Source organism: Parambassis ranga, chromosome 2 (assembly GCF_900634625.1).
Source record: "Parambassis ranga chromosome 2, fParRan2.1, whole genome shotgun sequence".
Classification (NCBI taxonomy): Eukaryota; Metazoa; Chordata; class Actinopteri; family Ambassidae; genus Parambassis; species Parambassis ranga.
The window spans coordinates 30,756,569-30,782,737 of NC_041023.1; the positions used below are offsets into that span (position 1 = coordinate 30,756,569).

A 26,169-nucleotide genomic window follows, 5' to 3' on the forward strand; every position below is an offset into this window, starting at 1 on the left:
CTCTGCCTTGGCACTGGAGAGAGCAGAGCGGGCAGACGCATGTGGTTTTCAGGCAGGCTGAGCATGCGCACTGGGCTGCGCACTGGAAAGAAAAAAGGAGAGCGAGTAGTGAGGAAATGAGGTTTTATGCATTACTAATGATCTAAAATATGAATCAGTTGTAAACAGGAAGTAGTTTAAGCAAGCAGGGGTTGAAAGTGCATGTATAGATTATACCTTAAATATGTGTTTCATTGGACAGATATATAAATACATTAAAACATTGAAGCATTGCTAAAAATGTAGGAACCACATTTGATCCCTTAAATGTGTTGACTGATAAGTCTGCGGCCCATAGTCATCCAGGGCATCTTGCATGCAGTTATACACAGCAAGATTCACAAATAACAAAGTAAGGACACTTTTATTTTTTAGGTGGATCCTGGGGGTTGAGTCCACACCAACCAGTGCTGGAGTCAGAGGTGACCGATCAGGCCTGAAGAACCTGCTGTAGCATCAGTGCAGAGGTGTGTCCTTCTTCAGCATGACATCCACTCAGGTAAAGAGCAAACCTGTATTAATCCACATTAGCGTATTGGTAGAGATCTAATTAATCAATTTAAATGTAATGCAGAGGAGCCCTGCTAAACAGCTGAGGTGAGGCTATAGGCTTTTTATTCTAATCCCAAATTAAAAATATTGATCCCAACCCCCCCTACAGTCAGTGTCTCTGTGGGAAGGCTTAACTAAGGGGGGAGTCATAGGCATTATTGATGAACTCACCCTATGGCCAGCATGAATATTATGGGCATCAGTTTGGAAACATGCAGCCTGGTCCCGCTGACTACCAGCTGGACCAGTCCCACAGCCTGGGAGGTTAAATCCAGGAATAAGAACGAAACAGATGGCACAAGGAGGATGTATGGAGCATGAGGGCATCAGCTGGGGATGACTGACAAAGCATCAAGCAAGTGGCTTCCCTGGTTTTACTGTTGGTTGTGTTTGAGAATTGTGTCCCTACAAACCCACAGGCAAACATAAAGATGAATGCTGTGCCTTTCACCCACCCCTCAGGGGACAAGAGGTGCTCTGTCTGGCAGCAGCCTGCCTGCACAAAGTGATTAAGGGATTAGCTAAAGAAAATCAGGAAGAAATATTCCCGTGGAGAGTATAAACAGGCTCCGGGCAAAACAAACACATTACAGGGGGAAAAAAACTGTTTATTCCCTCTGACTGATTACCTGCTTCGTCCTCACCGCGGAGGCGTGTAATGAACACATTTCTTGCTCTTTATGTGTAAATAGGCAACAGTTCTAGTCCAAAAGGTCATTTAAGGGCTCAGTCTGAATGTCTCATATCTAAACAATGATTTTTTTCTTCTTTCATTTCCTGTTTGGTTCCTGCTGGTTCAAAAAGTGACAACACTTTACAGAGCGTATCATTTAAACTGCATGTGTCTTATTCATTTAAACCACATTTTGTTCTGCACATGAACAAAGCAGCATGTTTGACTCATCCTGCTGTTAGTGTGAAGCGATAAGAAAGCCTTAAGGGATTTTCTTTCTTTTCACATGTGGTACAACCATTGATTTGGACTCAAAACTGGACTGATTAGATTTTAGGAGTCAAAGGTCATTATAACCTTACAAAATTATTATTTTTTGGCTAAAGCTCAAGAATTCATGGGACAATTTCCAATCTAACAGGAGAGGAAGCCTGGTAGCGGTCTATGGTAGGTCACCACCAGCTCATTAGTTTTACTGTTATTGATCATCATTGCCAGCTTTGTTGACCTGCTTTGAATAGCTAGTTAGCTTAGCATAAAGACAGTACACAAGGGGGAAACAACCAGGAACAAAAGTCCCCTGCTGGCACCATTAAAGGTCATTAAAAGGCAGGGTATGTTGTCATATGAGTGACAGAAAAGGTTGATCGATGGTCAATCCAACAATGTTCAGTTTATTGGACTCTCTGCCTGTTATGAGGCAAATTCCTGTATATCTCACTTCTTGGCCATTTTCTTGGACACCAAAGTTACAAGTTTGGTAACGCTATATACACTTGACCACAGGGGGGCGCTGGCTAGTATTTCTAACAGCTAAAAGACATCACCATTGTTTTCCCAGTGAGGTCAGCTACTTAAGGTTTATGAGCTACTTCATGTCTGAGGATTCATCCATGCTGTTATATTTTTGATAACTATTAGAAATGCTGTTAGCCCTGTAGTCTGTATAAAGACATTTAGAAACTATGACACATCCACGTCCATGTGTAGCTCATCTTTACATAAAAGTCAAATGATCTGACCTGAATGTTATCAAACAGACATCTGCTCCCTCCTTTGAGCCGTACAAAGAAATGTAAATAGTAATTTCACCCTCACCACCCTCACCACCACCAGCAGCAGCAGCAGCAGATAAACATCACACAGGAAACAGATAATCACCACTGGAAGGACCAAGCCCGGGCTCTGCCCTCACAGAAATAGCACACTGATGGTATTAATATCAACATTGAAGCTCAGCAGCCTAAAATCGGGATCCCAACTGAACCCACCCCTGTTTGTGGAAACATCAGCGAGGGTTCCACTTCCTGTGTCTGCTCAGGAAGATCACACACATATAACTTTCTGAAGAAAAAGGGGGGAGGTTGATTATTGTTTGGGTTTTATCTCTTGTCGGCTGTGTTTAGTGTGTGTTTCATGTGGGTTTGGTTTATTTTGTTATGTTTGGGTGTTTTCATGTTTCTTAAGTGTACCTGTTTTATTTTGACAGGTCTCATTCCTTGTGTGTCATGGTTTATTTTACTTCCTGCCTCTTTTCCCTTCTTTGTGGGAGCCTGTCCCATCCAGATTGGTTCCACCTTTGGTTCATTAGTCCCTGTATTTATAATCCTGTGTTTGTCAGGTTTTTGTTGTTGTTTTGTGTGGTGTTTTCTAACCTTGTGTCACCTTATGTCACCCTGTTTTTTTCCCTTTTTTGGGCTTGGTTTGCTGTTTTAATTCTGTGGAAAATTTATTTTATGTTTGGTTAGTTTCATAACATTAGCCTTTTGTTCTCTATCCTGCCACGTGTCTTATGTTTGGTTCCTCTATTTTTGTAATCCAGTCAAAAAGTCAATGAAAACTCATTTTTACATCCAAAGGACACATAAAATAGAGATAATTTAGTTTTTCTCTTCAGTGTCCTTCTGTCACCTCTAGTCTGTGTCAACTGATTGTAAATGACCTAATGAAATCTGAATTTATATCATTTACACATTATCAAATTAGGGATCTTTCAAAACATGTCATTATATATTTGAAGATATATTAATAAAAACATTCACTGTTTTCCAGTGAGAGTTGGGAGTAGGACGTTCCTCGGACCACACATAACAATGTTTCTTGTTTCCTCTGTTTAGCCAGATGTTTCAGATTGAACTAATTTGATATTAATCTGGTCAACATTCCAGCAGAATGGGCGAGATTAATGGAAAATATGAATCATAAAGACAAGAGTTGTTATTTGCGTTTCACGTCGTCCGTTAATCTCAGTAAAGTGGCTCCTCGCTGTGGCACGCTTTGAGGCTCAAACGTTTACACAGTTAGACGTTCCTGTTTACACTCCCTCGGATACACCGCTGACAGGTGTAAAATGCAGTTATTGTGTCCATGAGAGTCTTCAGAGGATAAACACCAGAAGATAACAGTGATTTTAATTTAAAATGAGCAGTGTGAACCCAGAGTATCATCCAGCCAAATCCCCTAATGTCTGATTGTGATTTGAAGGAGGATGCTGAAGACAGCCAGGGCACACTCTCACTGATAGCTGTCTGCCCAAACAACACATCAAAGAGTCGCACTATCAAATTCATTTTTAGATATTCTTGATGTGACTTTAGAGGTTATTTTTTAGAAAACTATAAAACCATTGTTGATGACTCATCCTGCACTAGTGGGCGTGTATGACTCTTGTGTCCAATGAAATGCCTTCTTTTCTTTTTAGCAGCACTGCCCTGCCTCAGTAACTAAAAAAAGTTAACAGTATATATTTAACTTAACAATATGTAGCTTGTGTTATGGCTAGCTTTGGTAACATTAGCATCCTGTGTCTTCAAGCAAATCTAAGTTATTTTAGCAAGTGACAGGCATTTTTTAGCTTAGCACTTTTGTTATTATCTTTTTTCTATTTAGATTAGGATGGAAAGGAAATACTAATGAGATGGAAGCTGTTAGGATGAGAGCAGAGACCTTTCCGTATCACTCACCACCATCGTTTCCTGACATTTCACAAACGATCACTCCGAGTGGCCCACGTCTCTCTCCCACTCCCTTTCCTCATTTTCAAGTTGTGTTCATGTCTGATAAAGGCTGCCACTTCCTTTGTATGATTATTTTGGACCAAGAATCATTTTCCTCATTCACAAGAAGAAAAAAAGCAATCTTTCATTTAACTTTCATTCATCTGAAATCTTTAGGGGAATGAAATCAGGGAGGGTGGCAGGAACTTGTACTACACCCAAAGTCCACCATGAGAAACAGTGATCACAGCTAAAAGCTTAAGTGTTGATGCAGTCACTTCCACTTTACTTCCTCTTGTTCCTACCTTATGATGAAAAGTCATCTCAGGACAGAATGCATCGCAGGATCCTTCATGCAGACCATTTCTGTCTGTGAGTCTTCATCACATCCTGAAAGCCTTTGTCCTCTAAGTGCAAAGTCAGGAAATTGTAGCTTAGTGTGTTAGACTCAGGCCTTTCATCGTGTCGTTTTTCTTGTCTTCTATGTGGGAGCTGGAAGTGTTTACATGTATGTGTGCAAGTGTGCGTGCAAGCATCAAGGATAAGACAGGTCAAAAGGACGTGACTCATTCTGCCACAACAAAACCAGGCAGCATTTATATCCCAAACAAGCTCCATCCACATGTAGGAGTGCTTGTGTTCGTGTCAGTCTGGTCTGGCTGCTTGCAGCGGGCTTGTCAGCGCGAAACATGGTGCTGGATCCAAACATGGCACAGGGGGAGAGCCTCACCATCTGTCTTTACTGGGATAAAAATAAAGCTTTGGGACACAGTTTCACCACGGCAACGTTGACAAAAGCTATGAATGGCCAACAGATGTGAAGGCGGCTGCGGCTGCAGTGACAAATAATACACGTGAGTGGTAGATGGGAACAAATGCATGGTACCAGTGCTGCACAGTAGGCGGGCTCATTTAGGTACCGTAATTGGTTGTGGTGGATGCTGGAAAACACACAGAGCAAAATATTTGTATACATTTCAGCACTGAGTATTTGGATTACATAGGTGACATTTTTACTACTCCTTCCCGCCATTTTCACCATGTAAGTTGGGGTAAAAGTAACAATGTCATGGTGATTATTTAAATGACTTGCGTTAATTCTTTCTTCTCTAAATCTTTAACACATCCTGATATTTACCATGGCAGGCATTTTGTAGTATTAAAGCTTAAGTATGTTATGGTGTTCCATTTGTGCCAAAAATAATTGGCCGTGAAAAACACCGTATCACACAACTTGAATTGTGAGATATAAGTTTGACAACATTGTAGATGCGTTATTTTGGTACCTTGGATTATGAGTAACTTGGTCTGTATGTGTTTTGCAAGACTAGCAAAAATGTGTTTGTTATATTTGTCTGTTGAGCATCACATAATCACAGATGATTGTGGTTCTCCTCTCTCGCCGTGAGATTGTGGGTAATTGTCTCCCATGCTTGTTGCCTGTCGATATGCCTTACTCATACAGTCAACATCTGTGTGAGCGTATACTGCTGTGAATACGTGTGCATAAAGCCCACACATCGCAGTGACTCACTCACAGATAGCAATGAGTCCAAAAAGTGCAAATTAAGCCCTACAATTGCAGTTTCTGTGATAGTGAACATTGTCTACACAATAACACTCCTCTTTTATATTTTTGTATCATTTTTAGATCAATATTTTTGGGTTGTGGAACAAATGATCTGAGTTTATGTCACAAGACCTCGCATCAGCTCCTTATATTTAAAAAAAGTAGAAAATGTAATAAGGATATATTAGCTGAGAAAGAAAAGAGCAAAAGCAAAGACTTAAAAAACAAGTCAGTCAAGGGCGCCTCTTGTCCCGTCTGTCTTTTCCCCAGCTTCCGTTGGTTTTGGGAACATGAAATGGGCTTTCCAGACCTGCCCAGGGATCCAAGTCTCCCTAAATCCCACAATGCCCCTGGCTCCCAGAATGGTCCTTAAAAAAACAAGTGTTTTCTCAAGAGTTGTTCAAACAGAAAGACAAAAAAAGCTGAAATATGTATAATTCAATCAAACAGGCCGGACAGTTTTTCCAGGTGTTTTTTCATGAGTTTGTCCTCTGAGAGTAGTGCGGGGTCAGGGACTGAGAACTGGAAACATTTCAGATATTTTCAAAGTCAACTCTAATAAAACACTACATGATGTTACTGTATAAAGTGCAGGATTTAGATGAAATCATACATGTGATTACACACATCAGACAATAACTTCTCAAGTACACTTGCTTGACACAATCATGAACCCTGAATGGGTTGCGTTATAATCGTGTGCATATGTTTATCTCTTGCTGTATCCCTTCAGTCCAACAACAGCGTAGCATCTCGGTGACAGCAGGGGATCAAACAGTTGCACCAGTGCAGAGAATGATACATCCTCCTGCAGAACATAAAGACATACAACCATAAAACAATAAGACACATGGATATCACAACCAAGCTTCTTCTACAAGTTTGGCTCCCCTGAGCTCCCTCTGCTGTGTGATGTTTCCACTATGAAAGACTCTACTGAATCCTCAGAGGACTGTTCAGATGTTGTCTGAACTGGATTCCTGTTCGTGTGCAAAACTAGTCAGCAGATGCTATTTGCACCCTGGTGTCTGTAGCCAATGCTAATGGCAAAGCCCATGTTGCCATTCACACTCAGGTGTACAGCACAGCTGTAGAGAAGGGCACACATATGTCGATAGCCAACAATGTTATTTACACCCAGAAGTCCAACAATCTGACATATTTGTACCCACCAATGTTATTTTCATTTCATCACCAGTGTTGCAATTTACTTCTAGGTGTGTAGCGTGCGACCAGATGTTTGTGGCTTGAATTATTAATACTGCTATTTACACTCAGGTGCACAGCTTGGCCGAGACAAGTAACCAGCACCCAAGTGTCTAACATCAATAAAACAAGCAGCCACCAATCTAATTTAATGACGACTCATCAATGCTATTTACACCCAGAAGGGAAATCCTTATAATATGCAATGGACTTAGTTGACTCATCTCACTTGGGTGTAAATAGCATAAACCATTTGTGAGATTAAAATTTTGACTAGTTAAAGAAAAGAAAGGTCTTCCTATTGTTTCATCGTTGTTACAATTAGGAACATAGCAGTCGATAGACCAACCACCAACAGAGGAATAAAATTCTTGGACTACAGCTAACAGGCCTGAAGATATCAATCAATATGTTGAATACAGTTACAATTACAAATACACAGGCAGGACATGCTTTAGTACAGTTATCATCACATGGATCACATTAACATACATCCATCATCCCCCCCCCCCTTTGCTCCTCCTCTTTGGAGAACTCTTACAGCTAATGATGTTACATACTTTGATTACATGACCCTATTAAGGAAGTCCATGTGACATTCGATCACATGTAATCAGAGCTTCAAAGCGCTCTAATCGTACATATCTCATCACAGTGACTCACAGCAAAGATTAGCATGTTGTGTTTGGCTGCGAAAACATTCAACTACAAATTGCAGGCTGGCTTTAATTTAGCTGACACCTATATTACTCTCAGTGGTCTGAATCAAACATAAGGTCGCCAGATTTTCTTCAGAGATTTCTTCAGAGCTGATCAAGTAAAATTATCAAGATGAGTCAAGCTGTATGATAGCAAGAATTAATATATTTGGGCCACAGGTCACATGGAGAGTTCAGGAGAGCCAAGAAGAACCAAAGTGTGATCTTAGAAGGAGCACTGAAGTGAACTCACCTGCTCTTTCAAGTAGCAGAGGCGATCAAGAAGAAGCAGGCCTTCAATAGAGGGAGCCAGAGTCACTTTCAACTGTGGTGACAAGACAACATGAAAGATTTAATTCCTCCATTACAAGCCTCCTGTGGCTACAAAGTGCAGACTTTCAGAAGCATCCACAGGAGGCCTCCATGTTTTTCTGTGTTAGATTTAAGAGGTTCTCATAATAATCTGCTAACATAACAGACAAGGAAAACATGAATGGACCTTAATGACTTCCCAAAAACCATTTCACTGTTTACTGTCACAGAACAAATCTATTATGCTGGTTAACACCACAATGTGGTCTTCCCATTCCCTACAAATATCCCACCATTACTTCTCCACAGACTACAATGATCTCACTTAAGTGTCTGTAATTTTTGTGGAAGGAAAGATTTACCAAGATGTTTTAGCAGAGGTTCTGCAGTTTATTTTCAGAGCTGTGTTGAGATCTTACCATGTTAAACGCATGCATCTCGTCCATTCTCACTCTGTATGTGTCATGGTAATCCTGGATGTTGCTGTCTGACAGCTGGAGAGAGAGAGAGAGAGAGAGTGTGTGTGAGTCATTGTCAAAAGTGTGAGGAAGATTTAAAAATAGTTAGCAGTTGGCAACATAAGACAAAACCCCCCGTCCTCGTGTTCATGTTGTAAGATGACAGTAACGTTCTGCCTCTGACCTTTGATTCATCCAGCTCCAGTCTGCGCAGGGCTCGACGGACATAGTCCACAAACGATTCTGCCTTTGAGTAGACGTTCCCAACGCGCTTCTCACTGCGGAGCATTAAATAAATTACCGTCACTCTCCTTGACAAACAGTTCTAAAAGGAGCAATCAGTGATCAATACATGCTTTTTAGAGAAAACCAATGGATGGTTAGACATTAGATTGGAGGTCATAGGGCAACAGGGAAGTAATATAAATTATATATGCCAAATATTTAAGAACAGCAGTTCCTCATGTGTCCTTGTCCTTTGGTTGCCAGTAACATTGTGAATTTAATAGCTCATGTTAGCATTTAGCTTCAGTGCAGTCTATGAGATCACCAGCACTGCTACAGAAGGCTGGTCCAGAAGATCCAGAGGCGTAGTAGTATGTCTGGAAATAACATTAGAAAATATGTAAAGTCATGATTTGATGAATTTTGTAGATATCATAATAATTTAGCAAAATTCTTTTAAAAATATTAATTTAAAAGATATAATTAATAATGAATTAATTATGTAGTGAATACTGTGAAAGGCCCTGTTTAAGATGAGCACTGCTGCTGTTGTCTTTCTAGCTCTTCCATTACTACAAACTCTAGTGACTTCTGTTGGCCAGCCTTGGTTCATTATAAACCAGAAACAAAAGGTTTTCCTCTCTAGTTCAGACCAGACTCCATCCAAACCCCTCTATGGAAGCTCAAAGCCTGTTCTCTTCACGATGATGAAACAACGTTTTAAATTCTCATTGTAATTACCTTTTATAGGAGCTGTAATGGTCCCTCAGGATAACATGAAGGACTGCTCGATAGAACAGAGACTCCATCTGAATCTGTAGAAAATTATATTTATATGACTTAACATGAAGCAGTTTACTGTATGTGTGTCCAGTGTGTGTGTGTGTGTGTGCGTGCGAAAATGGCTGATGAAAATTTCTGACACTTTCCAAACTTAATGCAACACTACCAAGCAATCAAGGCTGTTTTTGGATTCAGACCTCTGTTCCAGCTAGTAATCAATCTCTCCATGATTGTATTAATATTTATAAACATTCCATATTCATGGCTGTGGGTATCGTGTATCAGGATTGGCCTGGATCCTCCGAGCTCTACATTTCAAACAATTACACTGCAGTCAATCAGCATGTTAAAACAACAGCAGAATTAATGGCCTGATTGTTTGAATGCATGCAGAAGATAATGCAGTCCAGGGTGGTTGTTTTTGAAATCATTTGATGGATTTATTTTAGAGAAAGGCGTTCATCTCCCATTCCTTTGCAATGACGACATTCACTTTATCATATTGATTACAGTGAGTGCTTACCCCTTGGCCAAGGGAAACTCTCTCCAGTGCCTGTTGGAAAAATAAGAAAATAAGCTGTTATTGTAAATGAACAGTCTAAACATTGCATTTATGTTGTGAAAGATGCTGCTGTGCTCCTGTGTTTTCATCATGCAAACTCACCAAGCATGCCGACATCCTGGCATTCCTGCCACAGAACCAGGACTGGCTGCGGAGGTACTGACTCAGAGGGAAACCACACACGCTCTCCAAACACTCTGTGGGGGAACACACAGAGATAATGGGAATAAACTAATTGATTAGTAGGAGTTTTTTCAAACTGCTTTCATCAGTGAGAATGAATTTAAATATTTGCCAGTAAAATGCATGAGCTGGTTTTCACTGTGATTGTCTTGGATCATCTAAAATGGATTTGAACTGCTCTGAAAATTTCTCATTATTTCAGGAAATTATTAGTTTTGTCTTCCTGAGTCAGATGAGATATTACGGTCATATGTATCCAATTAATCTGAAGCTGTTAGCTTAGCATAGACGCTAAAGCAGAAAAACACACCAAGCGCAGCATAGCAGTAATCATCCTTAAACATACATGTGGCTAAATGTGTGCTAACTTCTCAAATTCTTACCTTTGATGCCAATAAAATATAGTATAGATATATTATAGATTTAAGAAGTCAGAATAGTTGATCTTTGATTGTTGTAAAGAAAAAACTGCACATTCCTCAGTTCTTGGCACACACTTCCCAGTGGAAGGATAGTGAGTGTGCCTACATGACAGCCTGTCGTCCTTCTCATGTCATCTCTAAACAGGGTCAGTGAGTGAGGCCAAGGCAGGGTGAGTCCACAGGGATGCAGCCAGAGGAAGCACTAATAATAACATGCAGAGCTGTGGACAGTTTCCCTGGACATGCTAACACATTAGCAGTCAGGTTAGCTTCTGACACGTGGCTGCTGAGGTAATTGAAGTGGATAAGCCTTTCCTGTGTGAATGGCAGATTACAGTACATATGCAATGCTGTTTATAGCAGCTGGGCCACAAAGTCCACGTCACAACGTGGTTGTGTAAATGCACTGAAATACAGAAAGACAAATATTTCTGATGTGTTTGAGTAGACTGGAGACGTAGGTGCAAACAGTCTAGAGTTGGACTGTTTGTGCTTATCTTAGAGCTGCTGTATGTAAATAAGTCTGGACTCCCACTCGTTGGTACTAGACATGGATAATACACCCTTGCCTAAATACGATGCTTCATTGTCTGTTGCTTTAAATGTTAATAAGATGACCACGCCCCTTTAGGGAAGTGAGTATGAATTTTGTGCTGGCACAACAATACACATTTAAACAGAAAAGGGTTCTTATCCCTGTGATGTCACACTGGGCAGCAAACCATAACTACTTTAAACGAGCTAAACCTAGCTAAACCTAGCTTCCTGTTAATCCTCACATTTACATATGAAATTAGGACTCAGGTCCTCGTTTAAAAGTCACAAAAAGAAGATCAGAATATAACAAAATATATGAATAATAATATTTAGTATTAATATATGAATAATAATATTTAGTTTGGTTGCTGGGCTACCAAACTAAATATAAAATAATGGACTGAAGGTAGACTAGACACTACAGTGATGCCCTCTTGTGGTGCAAAGTGGTATTACACAATAGTATACACCAGGGCTAGCTGGTTGTTAGCTATTCAGCTAACATTTTGCCTTAATTATTTTTTTTCAGCTCTTCAGATCCTTTTTTAGGGTTAAACAGACCACCACAGCTGTTGGCCTGAAGCCCAGACTGCACTGTAAGGCTAACAGGAGAGTGTGAGTGTGTGTGTCAGTGAAGGCCTTTATTCACTCTAAAAAGATCAGCCTTGAAAAAACAAGCGTGGAAAGGAGTGTTTTCAATCAGCTGTCATGATATCATTTTCCGCAGCTGGCTGTCACGGCGACGGGCCCTGATGACGTGAGTGCCGAAGGTCACGCTGTTAACAAGAGATGACGCGATACTGTATCGACTTTAGCAAGGGTTCTTTCTTGTAGATGCGCAGAGGCTACAGTTACAGCATGAGGACACATGTAGACGATTTCATACCTCATAAACTGCGGAGTGAAGGAACACATGAAACAGGGATGATATCAGTGTATGATCCTGCATTTTTGGCACCTGTCGAGTGGAGGGCAGAGGCAAAAAAAAGCCTACTCGGAGTGGAAGTCCAGGCCGTAAAAACGCTGAAGATGAAATACTACACACAAGCTGGAGAATCAATCCTTTCCAAATGATTCCCTTTCTAAATAAAAAGGTCAAAAAATTCCAATTTTCAACGGCCTTAAGCAGCCATCCTAAATCCATAAATCCGCTATGATGGTTCTAACAGCGGCCTTCTGAGCTCAAGTCAATTTCCAGAAGGCCAGCTTGGCCGAATCTCCGGACTCTTAGCGGAACATTTGACTTGTTTATCATGGAAGTGTTTATGTGGGAACATGATACGTCAATTCAGATAAGATCAGAGTGATGTAGACGCTGCAGGTGTCTGAGGTGTGAGTGCAAAAGCAAAGAAAGACTGTGGAGTCAGACACTGTATTTCTGTGTGTGTGTGTGCATGGTTACCCTGTCCAGCCGGGTCAAACTCTTCAGACAGCAGGTGATAGCAGCAGCCCACGCTGCAGACTGCGGTCAGCTCTGGTTTAGCCACAAACATCCTGAGCGTGCTGGGAGCCAAGTCTCCACACGTGTGCAGGCCGACCATGACCGCATCCTGGGGATTTGAAGAAAGGAAAGAACAGAAGAAGAAAAGAGTGGAGGGGGGGGGGGGGGGATCGATGGTAAAATTTATTGATAATGACACGCTGCAGGTTTTGGCGCCGCAGCCACATCCCGCAGTTCGCTTCACTTAATGCAAACTCCAGCCGCCGTGACAGACTTGTAATTTTAGAAGCTGCTGTGGGAATCTTTGCTGCTCTACTGTACAGCGGGCCTCCTGTCTGCACCACACTGAATTTACTCTTGACATTTCCTTCTTTATTCTTTGGGTTTGCTCACCTCTAACTCATCGATGAGATCTCGTAGTTCGGTTTCTGGAGTAACGTAAGATGTGAGTGGGGAAAACACAGTGCTGGTGCTGTTGGGTCGGTTCTGACTTTTCCTCTCCAGGTTCTCCCTCTTCCTCCTCTCCCTCTCTTCGTCACTGAGTTGACTCGGGGGAACTCTGGAGGATGTAGGCTGCATTACATCCACTGATAAAGCGCTGAGGAAAGGCTCCTCTGTTTCTGGATTATCCTCTGAGAGCCTTTCCCCCACTGGGTCGACATCTGACGAGCCTGTTAACACCCTTTCCTCCACCCCGGTCTCATATAAAACGTCTTTGTCTTCATTCAGATGAGGTTTTATGGCTGCTAGCTCCTCCTCGGGTGAATGTCTGGCCTCTGCTTGTGTCCTGGTTGCCTTGGTGTGCTTCTGGTAGGCCCTGGAGAACTTCTTTAGCTTCCTGTTCCTCTCCTGAGCACCATGAGTGTTTGTGCTGGATGAGTCGATGCCATAGACCCGTAGACCATACTGAAGAGACAGGAAGGAGCTTAAGTAGCCCTTCCCTGAGCCCACATCTATCACCTGAGAAAAATATTTAGTTTTTAAATGGTATTTTTGACAAAGACCCTTGATGCAAAGACAGAGCAGTAAATCACAGTATCGTCTGCTTAAACAAAACATTTGATAGATTAAAATAGTAATGGTCACAGGATGTATCCCTATAGGAACGCCCTGAGAAACTGTTACTCTACCTGTTTAACTCCACATAGATGGGCCAAACAAGCCACCACATTGGACATAGACTGGACTTCATGGGATTTCTTAGAGTTCATAAACTCATCTGGCTCCAACTCAGCACCTGTTCAGACAAAATAAAAACCATCACTTCCCCGCAAAGGTCTAAAAAAAGCCATCCCTGCAACAATACCTGAGTTATGGTCATGACTTCAGCTGGACAATCCTTCACTAGTTTAATATCCTCAGCATGAAGCAATGCGAAGCAGAAACAGCCCACTCATTCTCCTTTACCTATCTGTTCTGGTGGAGCGCCAGCAGACTCAGACCAGGTCTGTCTGAGGTCCTGTAGTAGCTCATCTCTGCTCATACAGACTCCAAGGCCAGAGAGGGAGTGAGCCTTGGCCGCCTGTAAAAGTTCATGGATATCAACCAGCCGGCTTGAATCATTGCAAAATCCAAATGTGGTCCTGGGATTATCTGATTAGGATGACAGACAGAAAAATATTAATAATGTTGCACAAACTTGTTTGGAACTTCATGTAAAAATGATTTTTTAAAAGTAGAACTCAGGTACAGTACAGTTGTATTTGTTGTTTCAAAGCTACTAATGAGAACAGTAAAAACATGACAGCTATCCAGACTGTAAACATCATAACATCCACACAGACAGATTTTTAGTTAATTAATTTTCTTTTCTATCCACAAATATAAACATTGCTTAAATATACGTTTATAATATGCCCATAAAATATTAGTTACTAATTTCTAAATTAATTTTAAATCAGGTCCCTACTATAATCTAAAACGAATTACCAGGTCCATTGAGCTGTGGCTCCCTCTGCTGGTCACCACAGGAAGTGACAGCTAAGAGGACCTCCTCTGGTGACACGGCCACGAACCGTTTCCACACGTCCTGAGTGTAAAACTCCACAGTGTGAGCATTAGCGATGCTGAGGGTGATTGACAGGAACCGCTTGACCTTATCTATCCGCTGTTGAATTTCCGTGATGCTGTATGAGGAGGATTTCATGTTAAAAAGCTGTTTGACAGAGAACCCGAGTGTAGCATGCAAGTCTACCACTGCTGACGTATGCCAGATATTAGCAGTCGAAAAAGCCGTATCGATTGCGTCATTGCGTTTTCATTTTATATTAAATAGATTAAATATACATTCAAGGTAGGTTTAAAACATTTTTTATCAAAAAACAATAATACAGATGATACGTTATGACACAGAAAATAAACTGTTTATTCAAATAAATTAGATGCTCCTTAGTCGATTGGTCGCGTCTGCCTCCAACGTCATCACAAAGCGCCTTTAAAGAAACTGCATGCTGCCTGAACGCTACCAGACTTGTAAACATTGTGCGTTTCTGTGTAAATTCTATTCAAATGGCACCGACAGATCAGAAAATGAAAAATAAAACGTTTAAAGGAAAAGAGGGCAGCACGAGGAAATCAAATAACAACCCACAGAAGCGGAAATGGGTCCCTCCGCACAAAGTATTCGAAGGAAGCATCAAGGAAGGTAGGCTTTTGAGGGAATATATTTACTAACCTATCATGTACACTGACATAAGGACATTTATATACTCTAACGCAATATAGAAGTAGCTTAAAGTATCTCCACCTCCAACAGCTACAACAGTCATATGCTGCTTACACACTGATGTCATACACTCATATTTACTGTGACCAAAATAGTACTGTAATTCTTTTATTACATTCTGCTAATAAGTGTTGAAATATAGTATAGTATATAGTATATTTACATTATGTACAGGCCTCATCTTTACATTGCCTTTCCTCTGCTTAGGTCAGGGTTTTGCATTCAAGCGGAAGCAGAAAGTCAAACATGACTACAACAAATTGCTGCGGACAGAGAGGAAGAAGAAGAACCCTGCACCTGTGATGCTATACAAAGAAGATTACCCAGAACACCTGAGGCATCTGTACATGGCTGAGGCTGAGAAGCTGAAGAAGGAAGACTGGCAGAACAGACTGAACAGGAGCAAGCTGAGGATGAAAGGACAGCAGAAAGAGATGGCTGAAAGTGATAGTGATGCTGAACAGCAGACTGAAACCACTGCTGCTAATGATGATGATGGAGGAGTTGTTGGTGAAGTTGAGCTGACAGATTCTGTGTCTGGGAACACTGAGTCAACAGAGAGGGAAAGGTGAGAACGTCTGTGGACATTTAAAAGAATAGATCTGTTTTAAATTAGGATAGCAGTCTTGTGTGTGGCCAATGCAACATCAATCAGCACAGATGCTGGCCTAGAGTGGAAGTATATTGGCATAAAAGTAGCTTCTACCAGGAAGCTGTCCAAGCAGATGTCCACAAACTCCAAATTGTGTTTAGTTGCTTTTATATGGTATGTTGTGTTTTTTTTTTTACAGTCTTCCAATAAGCAACCGCATGAGGAAGAAAATGCAGAAGAAGACATCCTACCAAAAGACAAAAGAAGAATTTGAGCAAGTCAAAGAGAAGCGGAGAAAGAAAAAAGAGGTAACTTTTTATTATTATTATTATTATTTTGAAATTAAATCATGATCTGGCTCTGACGACAGATGTATTTACCTTCAGGAGTACCTGAAGAACAAGCAGCAGAGAGAAGAAGCCATTCAGAAGTACAAACAGAAAAAGATGGAGGCATTCCAAATGCTGAGTAAAAAGACAAAGAAAGGACAGCCTAATCTGAACCTTCAGATGGAGTATTTATTGCAGAAAATCCAAAAAAACTGACGGTGGACTGGCGGAGAACGCTGCACATCAGAGTTGCTGTTTGTTTGGACTGATCTACAGTGTAATGGGATTTTTGCAGCAATTTGTTCCAGAAAACCAAATGTTGCGGCTCATTTTAATCTCAGACCACAAGATGGCATAATAAGATATGGAGATCATTTTTGGTAATTATTAAATATATTATTTCCTGTCAATGGCTTTTATCTTAAAATGTGCACTCTTAGGAAAATGCCTTGAGAAAATACAAGTAGAAGAAATTTAGCTGCAATTGACCAGTGTTGCTTTTATTATCCAATAAAATCCTTAAAATTACCATTTTTTTTCCGATTCATAATTGGTTTTAAATGCTACGGTCATTAACATTAAATGTACTGGTAGTCTGCTATCACCATAGTTACAGAGGCTGTAAATGTGTAGCACACATGTAGAGATTTGCCTGTGCAGCCCTGTGTCAGTGAGCGAGCAGCGCGTGGACCCGGGCTGAAAAGCCTCAGGCTGCTTCCTCATGACATCACATGGTTGCAGAATGACTTGTCCAACTATTCTTCTGTGAGGCAAGCCTTCCTAAACAAAGAGCGTGGCTGGTCTTGTCTGCTCTGGTCTGTTGATACTGAGAGCAGGGGTGACGAGGGGGCTTCTGTCTGTCTGTGGTGCATGTTAAAGGTAAGAGACTTGTGGGTGGTAAAAATGGGAGGAAGCATGTACTGTGAGTGTTGTTAAACTGTTGGTACTCTTTATCCTTAAGTGGATAATGCTGTCTTAATAGGATGAGGTGAGCCTGTGTTTATATTAAATTTAATAGTTTTTTCTTCTCACCACTAAGGTTAAGGCTAATAAACATTTCTCTTTTTGTGCTGTTCCTGTGACACTGATAAAGTTGTGATGAGATATCATACTGTTTTGTTTCTTGGCTGTTGCAGTCTTGCAGGCATTATGCCGTCATGTGTTCTGTATGGCGGGGTATTAAGATAATCCCTCACACTGTGTTTACATACCTTCAGTGAATTAGCTTATTAGAAAAGGGAAGTGGTTGAAACAAGTGTGGACGTGTTCTGTTGCATTAGCATTTGTGTAACCACTTTTTTTTTAATATTAACTGCTGTATTTGTACTATTTCTGTCTTCGTCTTATCAGTCATCTTGTCATCTGATGCTGCTTCCTGCATCTGTTGTTATGGCGACTTCAAGGGCCCCAGAGGACTGGATACAGAGCCATTGACGAGGACCTCACTCCTGACTGCCACTCAGTTACTCACACACGGTGTTCTTCAGAAGAGTTCTACTCATGGAGCAGGAGGGCAGGGTGAATGGCTTTAGACTGAGCCTGGCGAGGAGGAGCTCAGACTGGGGGCGCATCACTCTGCTGGACAAGACCAAGGAGTTCTTCCAGACCTGTGATGTGGAGGGGAAAGGCTCCATCACCCGCACTGACATGAGGGTTAGAGATGGAGGCTGCATGTGTGTGTGATTGGTGTTGTGTGAGAGGGTAGTGGCTAGACTATAGGGATCATATAGTCCACTTTTATAGATATACAATGACATATTGGATATACGGAAGGTGCCATCTTTTACTAAAGAGTCCATAATTTGGTCTACAGAAAATAATAATATATATAAAAAATAACCATCAAGGTCTTAGAGCTCTCAATATATATTGGTATATAGATTTTTTAAATTATCTAAAAAATATATTTTTTAAATATTTTTAGTTTTTATTCTGTTTCAATTGTTTATTTATTTTATTTTATATTTATTTAGTTTAAACATTTGTTATTTACACAAAAAAATAAATGTCTATTTTATTTTCATTATACAATATTTACAAATGTTTAGATGTTAAAAATATTAAATTTTGTTATATCATATGTTATATATTAGATCTTTATCATGTAAAACCATTGTACTGTAAGGCTGCATAAAGTCACTCTCCTTGAGTATTAAATAGATTGATAACATGTTGTGAACTTTTCTTTTAACAGAATAATCCAACATGTTTTTAGTAAGTCAGCAGCCCATGATCAGTTTTTTTCCTTAAAGTAGAGAGGTTTGCTCTTCTAAGAAACACTCATTATTTAGTGTCATCCTCTTCTCTTTGAAAACGGACAGCTGATGTGTGAATGCATTGAGCCTTTGAGGACATGCTTTTACCTGTGCACACAGTTTATTGTCCTGTGTGGCTGTAACAACGGTGAATGGAAAGCAGGAAGCACTTAGTGTCTGTGTTCTGGCTCAATTCTGGGAACATATGTTACTATTGTTAAAGAAAGCACTTCACAGCCTCAGTGCCTCAGAAGTGCTGGAGTGGCACGATTGATGGAAATGTTTATGAGCTCACACACACAGGCAGAAACAATGCACACAGGCCTCTTAAGAGTACGTCTGAGCTGTGTTAATTAGACTATTCTAGTCTCGTACCTCTTGTTGCTGCTATCTGCGTTGAGGTTTTCCAAGAAATCTACTGTACAGACACATAAAGCAGCGACTTCACTGTTTATTCAGTGGAATCTGTGGCAGATTCAAGACTTGATTTAAATATTCTGTCCTTAAAGTTACAGTCTACATGTTTTTGTATTCCTGTGCAGTTCAGCTCAGCACAGCAGCACTGTCAAGTCTTGTCTGTTTATGTTTCTCCTGGCAGAGGCTCCACAGAGAGCTGCCTCTGTCTCCAAAGGAGCTGGAGGACGTCTTTGACTCTCTGGATACAGAGCACGCTGGTTACCTCACACTGGAGGCATTCTCCTCTGGATTCAGTAGGTTTTCCAGCAGTTATATTAATATAAAACAGCTTAATGTGTCAGACCAGGAAACCCTGGTAGTGAGTGAACAAGTTTTGACATTGTTTAGTATTCATTTAATTTATATTATACATTTGATTTTAAAAATAGATTTTGTATTACAAACACACAACCGCATGCATGTTGTGTTGATAAATTTGACATAATTCACAAAAAATTGTGATATTGACATTTCCCACCTTGTGCTCCTAGAATCCTAGAATGCTATATGAGGACAACCTAAAACAATACGTTTGTTATTGTTGGGCTGGTTTATAGTGTGAGATGCATCACATAAAACCACTAAATTTAATTTATTGGACACTTTTAGGTCAGTTCCTGCATGGGCGGAGATTCTCAGTGACTGATGACCAAACTTTGGCCCCTGGCCTGGTCTTTAGGGCCAAAGAAGCTCTGTACCAGAGCCAGTGGGAGGCCAAGCTGTCAGGCGTTGAAGACGAAGAGGAGAAGCACTTCTGCATGCTGCTGGAAAGCCTGGGAGCCAGTAACGTGTTTGAGGAGTAAGTGTGGACTTTGTTTTGATCATTCCTGAGCCTTGCGTGTGGATAACTGATCACCTTTTTGTGTGTGTGTCTCTCTGCAGCCCGGGCGAGGTGCGCAGTCTCTGGGCTCAGCTCCGGCGAGATGAACCTCACCTTCTGTCCAACTTTGAGGAGTTTCTGGCCAGGGTCACCCACCAGATTAAGGAAGCCCACCAGGAGAAGAAAGAAATGGAGAGCGCCCTCCAGAGGTGAGAAAACAGGATATAGGTGTAAAGAGCCACATTCCTCAATTTGTTCCCACACTTGAAACATTTGAGTGCTGCACGTTTTGCACCATAAAGCAACTATTCTTCTCTTCAGCTACCTAAAGAATCAGTGACATAACAGTGGATTTGTTTATATTACAACCCCACGACGGGCCCACAGTCCAAGTGTTTGCTTGGATTTACCTGTAATTCTCTATAGAACAACTTCTTTATCCCAGTCAAATGACCACTAATCTGGAGGCACACTCTCAAGTTATACCAATGTGGAAACATGTCTGAGCGCACTATTTTAATCTTTGCTTGATGATCATTATGTGAAGTTGCAAACAGAAGGTGTCAGTGTAAAGTGGTCTTCTCATGACACCGTGTTACAGCTTGTTGTTTCTTTACTAATTGGCCGTTGGGGTCTTTAACAGCTGTCAGAAGGTGGGGATGTAAATACCAATGTGTTGCTGTTTGTGTGTACATTATTCAGTTACAGAAAGAGCGCCACAACTTTAAGCTTAGCCTAGACAACAGCACAACTTTGTTTACAGATATAATGTCTTTCAGCATTCATTGTTAATCTGAATATCTCATATTGATTGCAGGAAGGCCGCGACTCATGACAGCGAGATCCGCCATTTATATGAAGAGATGGAGGCGCAGATCAAAAATGAGAAAGACAGGCTCCTGCTAAAGGTATGGACATGAAGGAAAAAAGGCAAAAACACCAAAAAAAAACAGCTGTTACATCATCAAATGTTGTCCAGTTCTTCCCACAATGTTGATATTTGATCTTTTTTGGCAAAATGTATGGAGACAGTTATTCCTTTATGGGAGTGATGCATGATTTAGTGATCAGTGATTCAATTTAAGAATTTCTGATTTTAAAAAAATCACATCAGAAACCAATAAGAAAAACTGACAGAATGTGAAGAACAGTTAAACACATCAGTGTATTGTGTATCAGGGATATATATCCTTTAGTTAGCATGCTAAACAGCTAGCAATAGCATCATTGTGTAATACCACTTTGTACCACAAGATGGTACAAAGTCAATGTCACTCAATGTAGCATTTTTTTTATACAGTCAAAAATCTCAGGCATGGCTGAAGGTTTTTTTTAGGTGACCATCAAAGAGTAGGCTATAGAAGGACCATCTGGATAGGGTTTGGTTTTAGCTAACATAGAGTTCATGCTTCATTTTCTGCTACCTCACACAGACAAACTGCTTACAGCATCCTCTTCCTTGGTGATGCTGCGATTTTGCAGCCTATCCAGCAGATTATTATCTTGGCCAATAATCATAATTTGTTATCCTACACAAAGGATAAGTCTAGTTTTTGTAGTTCTAAAATTGGTACCAATGGATGGATAATAAACCAACCAACCAACAACCAATCATAGAAATGAAACATGTGATGTAGGCAGAGCAACAACCAGACTAGTATCAACAAAAGATATCCAGTGTTTGTACCAACACTCCAACATGTACCACAAGACAATCTTGCAGTTCAAGAAACAGAAAAAGTGACCTCCTTTTGTGTAAAAGATGCTATCTCTGCTCTCAACTCTGTGATCTTCCTTTCTCATGGACATGCAGGACGCTGAGCGTCTCCAGCTGCGTAGCCAGGACTTGGAGCACCAACTGTTTTCCAAAGAGAAAGAGCTGGAAAAGCTTTTCCAGAAGCAGAAAGGGGTGAGTTACTGCACAACAACATGCAATATCTATGTAGATACTATGTTATAATTATAGTCATATGCAAATATATGTGTAATCATGTAAGAACGACACGACAACATAATGATGGATAATGATAAAGTAGATCCTTTCCTACAGAGATGAAATGTCCACTTAAAGCAGGTTTATGATTACATGTGTCGCGGTGAGGGGATTTAAAACAGCACTCCCACAGTTCCATCTGTGATATCCTGTCAGTACACTCACTTCTTCCCCCTCTTCAGTTGGAGCTGCAGTGCCGAGAGCTGAGCAGCGAGAAGCAGGAAAGCCATGTGGAGAACGTCAAGCTGAAAATGACTAACGATGAGCTGTGCCGAGCGCTGGAGAACACCAGCCAGGAGCTGACTCTGGCCCAGGAGCAGCTGGCCATGCTGCAGGAGCAGGCCTCCCGGCTGCACCAGGAGAAAGAGATGTGGGTGTAAACACACTGTGTACACATTCAGGTGTTGTGTATCCTCACTGCACTTAATTCCCAGCTACGTCTGAGATATGGCTAATCCTCACTTATTCTTACCTTAAAGAACCATTCCAGTACTTTTAAAGCTGGGCCGTATTTTCCCATCTGTTTGGACTGAAGTGACTAGAAGAGGACACATAAAACTACACATTTAGAGTCCAGTACAAGTACTCGCCATCATGGCTTGACTTCTGGCTAATCCAAAAATGGACAAAGGGGTGGAACTTGAGGCAGACGGGTGAAAGGCAAATAAACATAAACAGGCTGTAAACATGTTTATTCTACTGCAACATTGGGCATTTGAACATGGAGGTCAATGGGGGTTGACTCATTTTTAAATCCAGCCCTCAAGTGGTCATTTTCTAAACTGCAGGTTCCTGTTTGACAAATGTCACCTTTGATTACACCGAAGCTGTTTCACCATGTCATTTGTTACTCAGTATTGTAATCAGATTTTTGGACACATGTTTAAGCCCTTATGTTTTTTTTTCAGGGAAATGTACAGAGTGACCGAGGGCCTACAGAGGGAGAAACAAAGTCTCATGAAGCAGCTTGATCTCCTCAGGTATGATAACACCCTTCAACCTGTTAAGTCGTATTTATCAAACCTCACTTCTTAAATTTCTCTCCAGAGAGATGAACAAGCATTTAAAGGATGAGCGGGACATATGCTGTGGAGTTGTAAGTACACTCTGTTTTTATATAACCTGATCTGACTCAGACATCTGCATAACAACTCCTCTTCTGTTTGAAAAAGCCTCGAGCCTCACTCAGGAAGAAGCAGAAGCAGAGAGCGGGCCTCGCCAACCTGTTTGATGACACCAGCCAGCCGGCTAAAAGGTTATTAATTTATCATCCCATTAATCTTTTAACCCCACTCACCCCTGTCAAGACAATCTCCTGCTGGAAATCATGTACCACAGGAGGAAAAACAGAGGATATCTGATTCTTTACACTTACAAAAAAATAACATTTAAGTTTAATCAGAAACAGTTGAGGGCTTCAGCCTCTAGATTAAACTGGAATTAATTCAGTAAATATATCCTCTGTTTCTCCTCTGTTCCCAAAGAACCCCACTGTTGGTGGACGGGTCCTACCAGTCTCTGGAGGCCTTGCCCATCGAGCACCTTCAAATCGTGTTTGTTGCTTCCTCCTCCTGCAGTGAAGACGATGCCACCACTTCCACCACCACATCTCCTTCCTCTGCCACCGCTCCCATCAGCCCTGCATGTCAACAACAGCACCCTCTAGCAAAGAAGACTTTAGCCAATGGTCACCCTGCTCAACCTAGAATCCATGATGTGAAAGCAAAGGTCAAAAAGGTTTCGGGGAAAATGGCTGCCACCAAAAGGGTGATGGGTAAAACCAGAGAAAGATCAAAGAAAGCAGATACAGAGAAGAAGGTAGGGGTAGAAGAGGAGGTCCTGGATGCTCCTCCGGATGGTTGGCCTCTCCGCAGAGTCATCTCCATTGAAGAGGACCACCTGCCGCACCTGCTTCAAGGAGGACCCCAGCTGCTGCTGCACCAGCTCAGTGAGGAGGAAGATGAGGATGATGAGGAGGAGGCAGAAGAAGATGTCGAATCTGGCCTTGTCATAGCAGACCCCTCCACTACACTACCCCCCAGCCGCATCCCGGTGCTGACGGACGCTCAACCTGTGAGGAAATCCCGCTTCGTCCGAGCGAAGAAGACGCCGGCATCTCCTAGAGGACAGCCAGTCGGGAAGGAGGCACAACAGGTGTGTCCACAGCTTTGAACCTCTGCTTTTACATAAAAATGAGTTTTATTTATAATTTTTTGTTGTTGTTTAAGACAAAAGAAGGAGCACTGTACGCCCCTGACCGCCTGTTTAAGGTGGTGTTGGTTGGGAACTCCAGCGTAGGGAAGACATCCCTGCTGCGTTCCTTCTGTGAGGGCCGTTTCCACCTGTCCACAACTGCTACTGTGGGTGAGAAGAATGTGTTTATGCTTAGTTGCAGTTTAATGGAACAGATCTGAGTGTACGCGTGTCTGTAGATGCTAACACAGAAGAGCACAGGGCGATTTAGCGTCACATGAGAAGGCTTGTGAAGTCACACTGCCTGTCTGAGAGGCCTGGCACACATTGTACAGCAGATTATGTCACTTCTGATGAATGTTTTTCTAATTTCCTTTCATCTTTGCAAATCCTCACTTGTGAGCCTTGTTATCACTGCACTGTTTCTCACAGTCAGTGAGACGCTCAGGCCCCCTAGTGGCCATTTATGACATTGCTTCTCTTTTCCACAACAGGTATTGACTACAGTGTTAAAACGTTAACTCTGGATAATATGCAAGTGGCCATGCAGCTTTGGGACACCGCAGGTCAAGAGAGGTGAGTGAAGATCGAATCAGATAGGTTCATGACCCGAGGTAGGAGGCACAGCTCTGGTTGACCACTCAGAGTGATCATAAAGAAAATGTTATTTCTGTTTTGGTACATTGAAAATTAGTCAATACAGTACAGTACATACACAACCTACTGGTCCAAGATGGCGGCTTCCGTGAAGAAAATATCAGTGTACTCCTTGTGTAAATATAGGATGGATCCATGCTAGATTTTTTTTTTTTCATTTTACATAATGCATAATAGATATTAAACAGTATGTATTTAATTGATTTTGCACATTGCCATCCTCACAGGTACCGCAGCATAACTAAGCAGTTCTTCCGTAAAGCTGACGGCGTGGTGGTGATGTATGATGTCACCCTGGAGGAGAGCTTCAAAGCTGTGCAACCCTGGCTCACCAACGTCCATGTTAGAGTCTTTTGCAGTAGAATGATCCACAGATCCTGCTGTGATCAGCCCTTCAAATATTGACCTGTTCTTTGTTTTGTCAGGAGGCAGCAGGAGAGGGGATTCCTATCCTTCTGCTGGGCAACAAAATGGACATGGAGGAAGACAGGCAGGTGTCATTAAAAGACGCAGAGCAGCTGGCTTATGTAAGTCTCAATTACAGTAGATTCTAGGTGTTTTACTACTGCACAGTTTAACACAATGAAGCTGTTCAGTGGCAGTTCTGTTAAAAATTACTTTTAATTCCGGCATAAAGATAAAATTATTGAGTTTTTGCACAGGATCACTGCTTTGTCTCATTTTTGTGTACCTGTGTAGGAAAATAAGGTGATGTTCTTCGAGGTCAGTGCCTACACAGGCAAACATGTGACAGAGTCCTTGACACACCTGGCCAGGTAAGATGGCAGCATGTGAACCATGGCAGCATATGAAACAGCATCCACATGTGGTGTCCCGTCTCCTTTGTGTTTACTCAGACTGTTGATGGACCAGGAGGACCGGGTGAGAGACACAACAGTCATCCTCACTGCTCAGCCCTTGAAGAAGAAAGCCTGCTGCAAGTAAACACACTCACCACCAGAAAAAAGCTCAAATCTTTGGGACAGTGAACATTCGCAGGCAGAAGAAGTTCCTTATTTTGGGTTAGGCAGTACAAACTGAAGTCAACATGTACACATGTGCACAGCCTGCTGTCACACTTAAAGGAACAATTTGTAAAAACGTTGCTAGTGGGGGCTCAGCCTGTTGTAGATGCTAATACCCACTCGTGCTAGATACAAACACTGGGCACTACACTGATGGGCTCTACTATCTAGTGGTGTTACACAGCATTACAGCTCGCTGTTAGCTAGCTTAGATCTGAAATCTCAACTAAAGTTACAAATTGCTCCTTTAAAAAGCAAAGCTCAGAGGTGATGCACCATTTCCTGTATAGCTGTCTTTAAGATTTAAATTAAAACTCAAATAGATTAACTTCACCCAAAGGAATAAAAAAAATCAGAAATATATCGAAACTTTTTTAAAGTCTAAATTCCTCTGAGGTGGAAAAAAATTATAGGGTTAAATAAAAATCATATGACTTGATTCTTTGACATTTTATTCATCATCAACT

General features: G+C 41.4%; 3 protein-coding genes across 4 annotated transcripts; 2 read left to right on the plus strand and 1 right to left on the minus strand.

Moving 5' to 3' along the window:
• Positions 1-6,102: 6,102 nt before the first annotated feature.
• On the minus strand, positions 6,103-14,866 carry mettl25 (methyltransferase like 25). Of its 2 annotated transcripts, none has more exons than XM_028400127.1 (12): positions 14,587-14,866; positions 14,065-14,250; positions 13,788-13,894; positions 13,051-13,617; positions 12,619-12,766; positions 10,177-10,271; positions 10,036-10,065; positions 9,471-9,544; positions 8,689-8,782; positions 8,466-8,540; positions 7,988-8,028; positions 6,103-6,638 (listed from the first exon to the last, which is right to left on the minus strand). In XM_028400127.1, the coding sequence occupies exons 1-11, from the start codon at positions 14,801-14,803 to the stop codon at positions 7,996-7,998; spliced, it is 1,626 nt and encodes a 541-aa protein (XP_028255928.1). In that variant the 5' UTR covers positions 14,804-14,866; the 3' UTR covers positions 6,103-6,638; positions 7,988-7,995. The 2 variants fall into 2 exon arrangements, with proteins under 2 accessions (XP_028255928.1, XP_028255927.1); XM_028400126.1 differs by having other exon boundaries at positions 7,988-8,059.
• Positions 14,867-15,041: 175 nt separating this feature from the next.
• ccdc59 (coiled-coil domain containing 59) lies at positions 15,042-16,834 on the plus strand. The gene is made up of 4 exons (XM_028400128.1): positions 15,042-15,301; positions 15,590-15,950; positions 16,174-16,282; positions 16,361-16,834. Exons 1-4 carry the CDS (start codon positions 15,166-15,168, stop codon positions 16,517-16,519), a joined length of 765 nt encoding a protein of 254 aa, XP_028255929.1. The 5' UTR covers positions 15,042-15,165; the 3' UTR covers positions 16,520-16,834.
• Positions 16,835-16,924: 90 nt separating this feature from the next.
• On the plus strand, positions 16,925-25,840 carry cracr2ab (calcium release activated channel regulator 2Ab). Its single transcript, XM_028400125.1, has 18 exons — positions 16,925-17,182; positions 17,654-17,956; positions 19,157-19,268; positions 19,624-19,813; positions 19,897-20,043; positions 20,652-20,742; positions 21,648-21,743; positions 22,010-22,197; positions 22,736-22,807; positions 22,875-22,923; positions 23,000-23,082; positions 23,405-23,981; positions 24,056-24,191; positions 24,515-24,596; positions 24,905-25,019; positions 25,103-25,204; positions 25,377-25,453; positions 25,535-25,840. The coding sequence occupies exons 2-18, from the start codon at positions 17,804-17,806 to the stop codon at positions 25,620-25,622; spliced, it is 2,358 nt and encodes a 785-aa protein (XP_028255926.1). The 5' UTR covers positions 16,925-17,182; positions 17,654-17,803; the 3' UTR covers positions 25,623-25,840.
• The last annotated feature ends 329 nt before the right edge of the window (positions 25,841-26,169 follow it).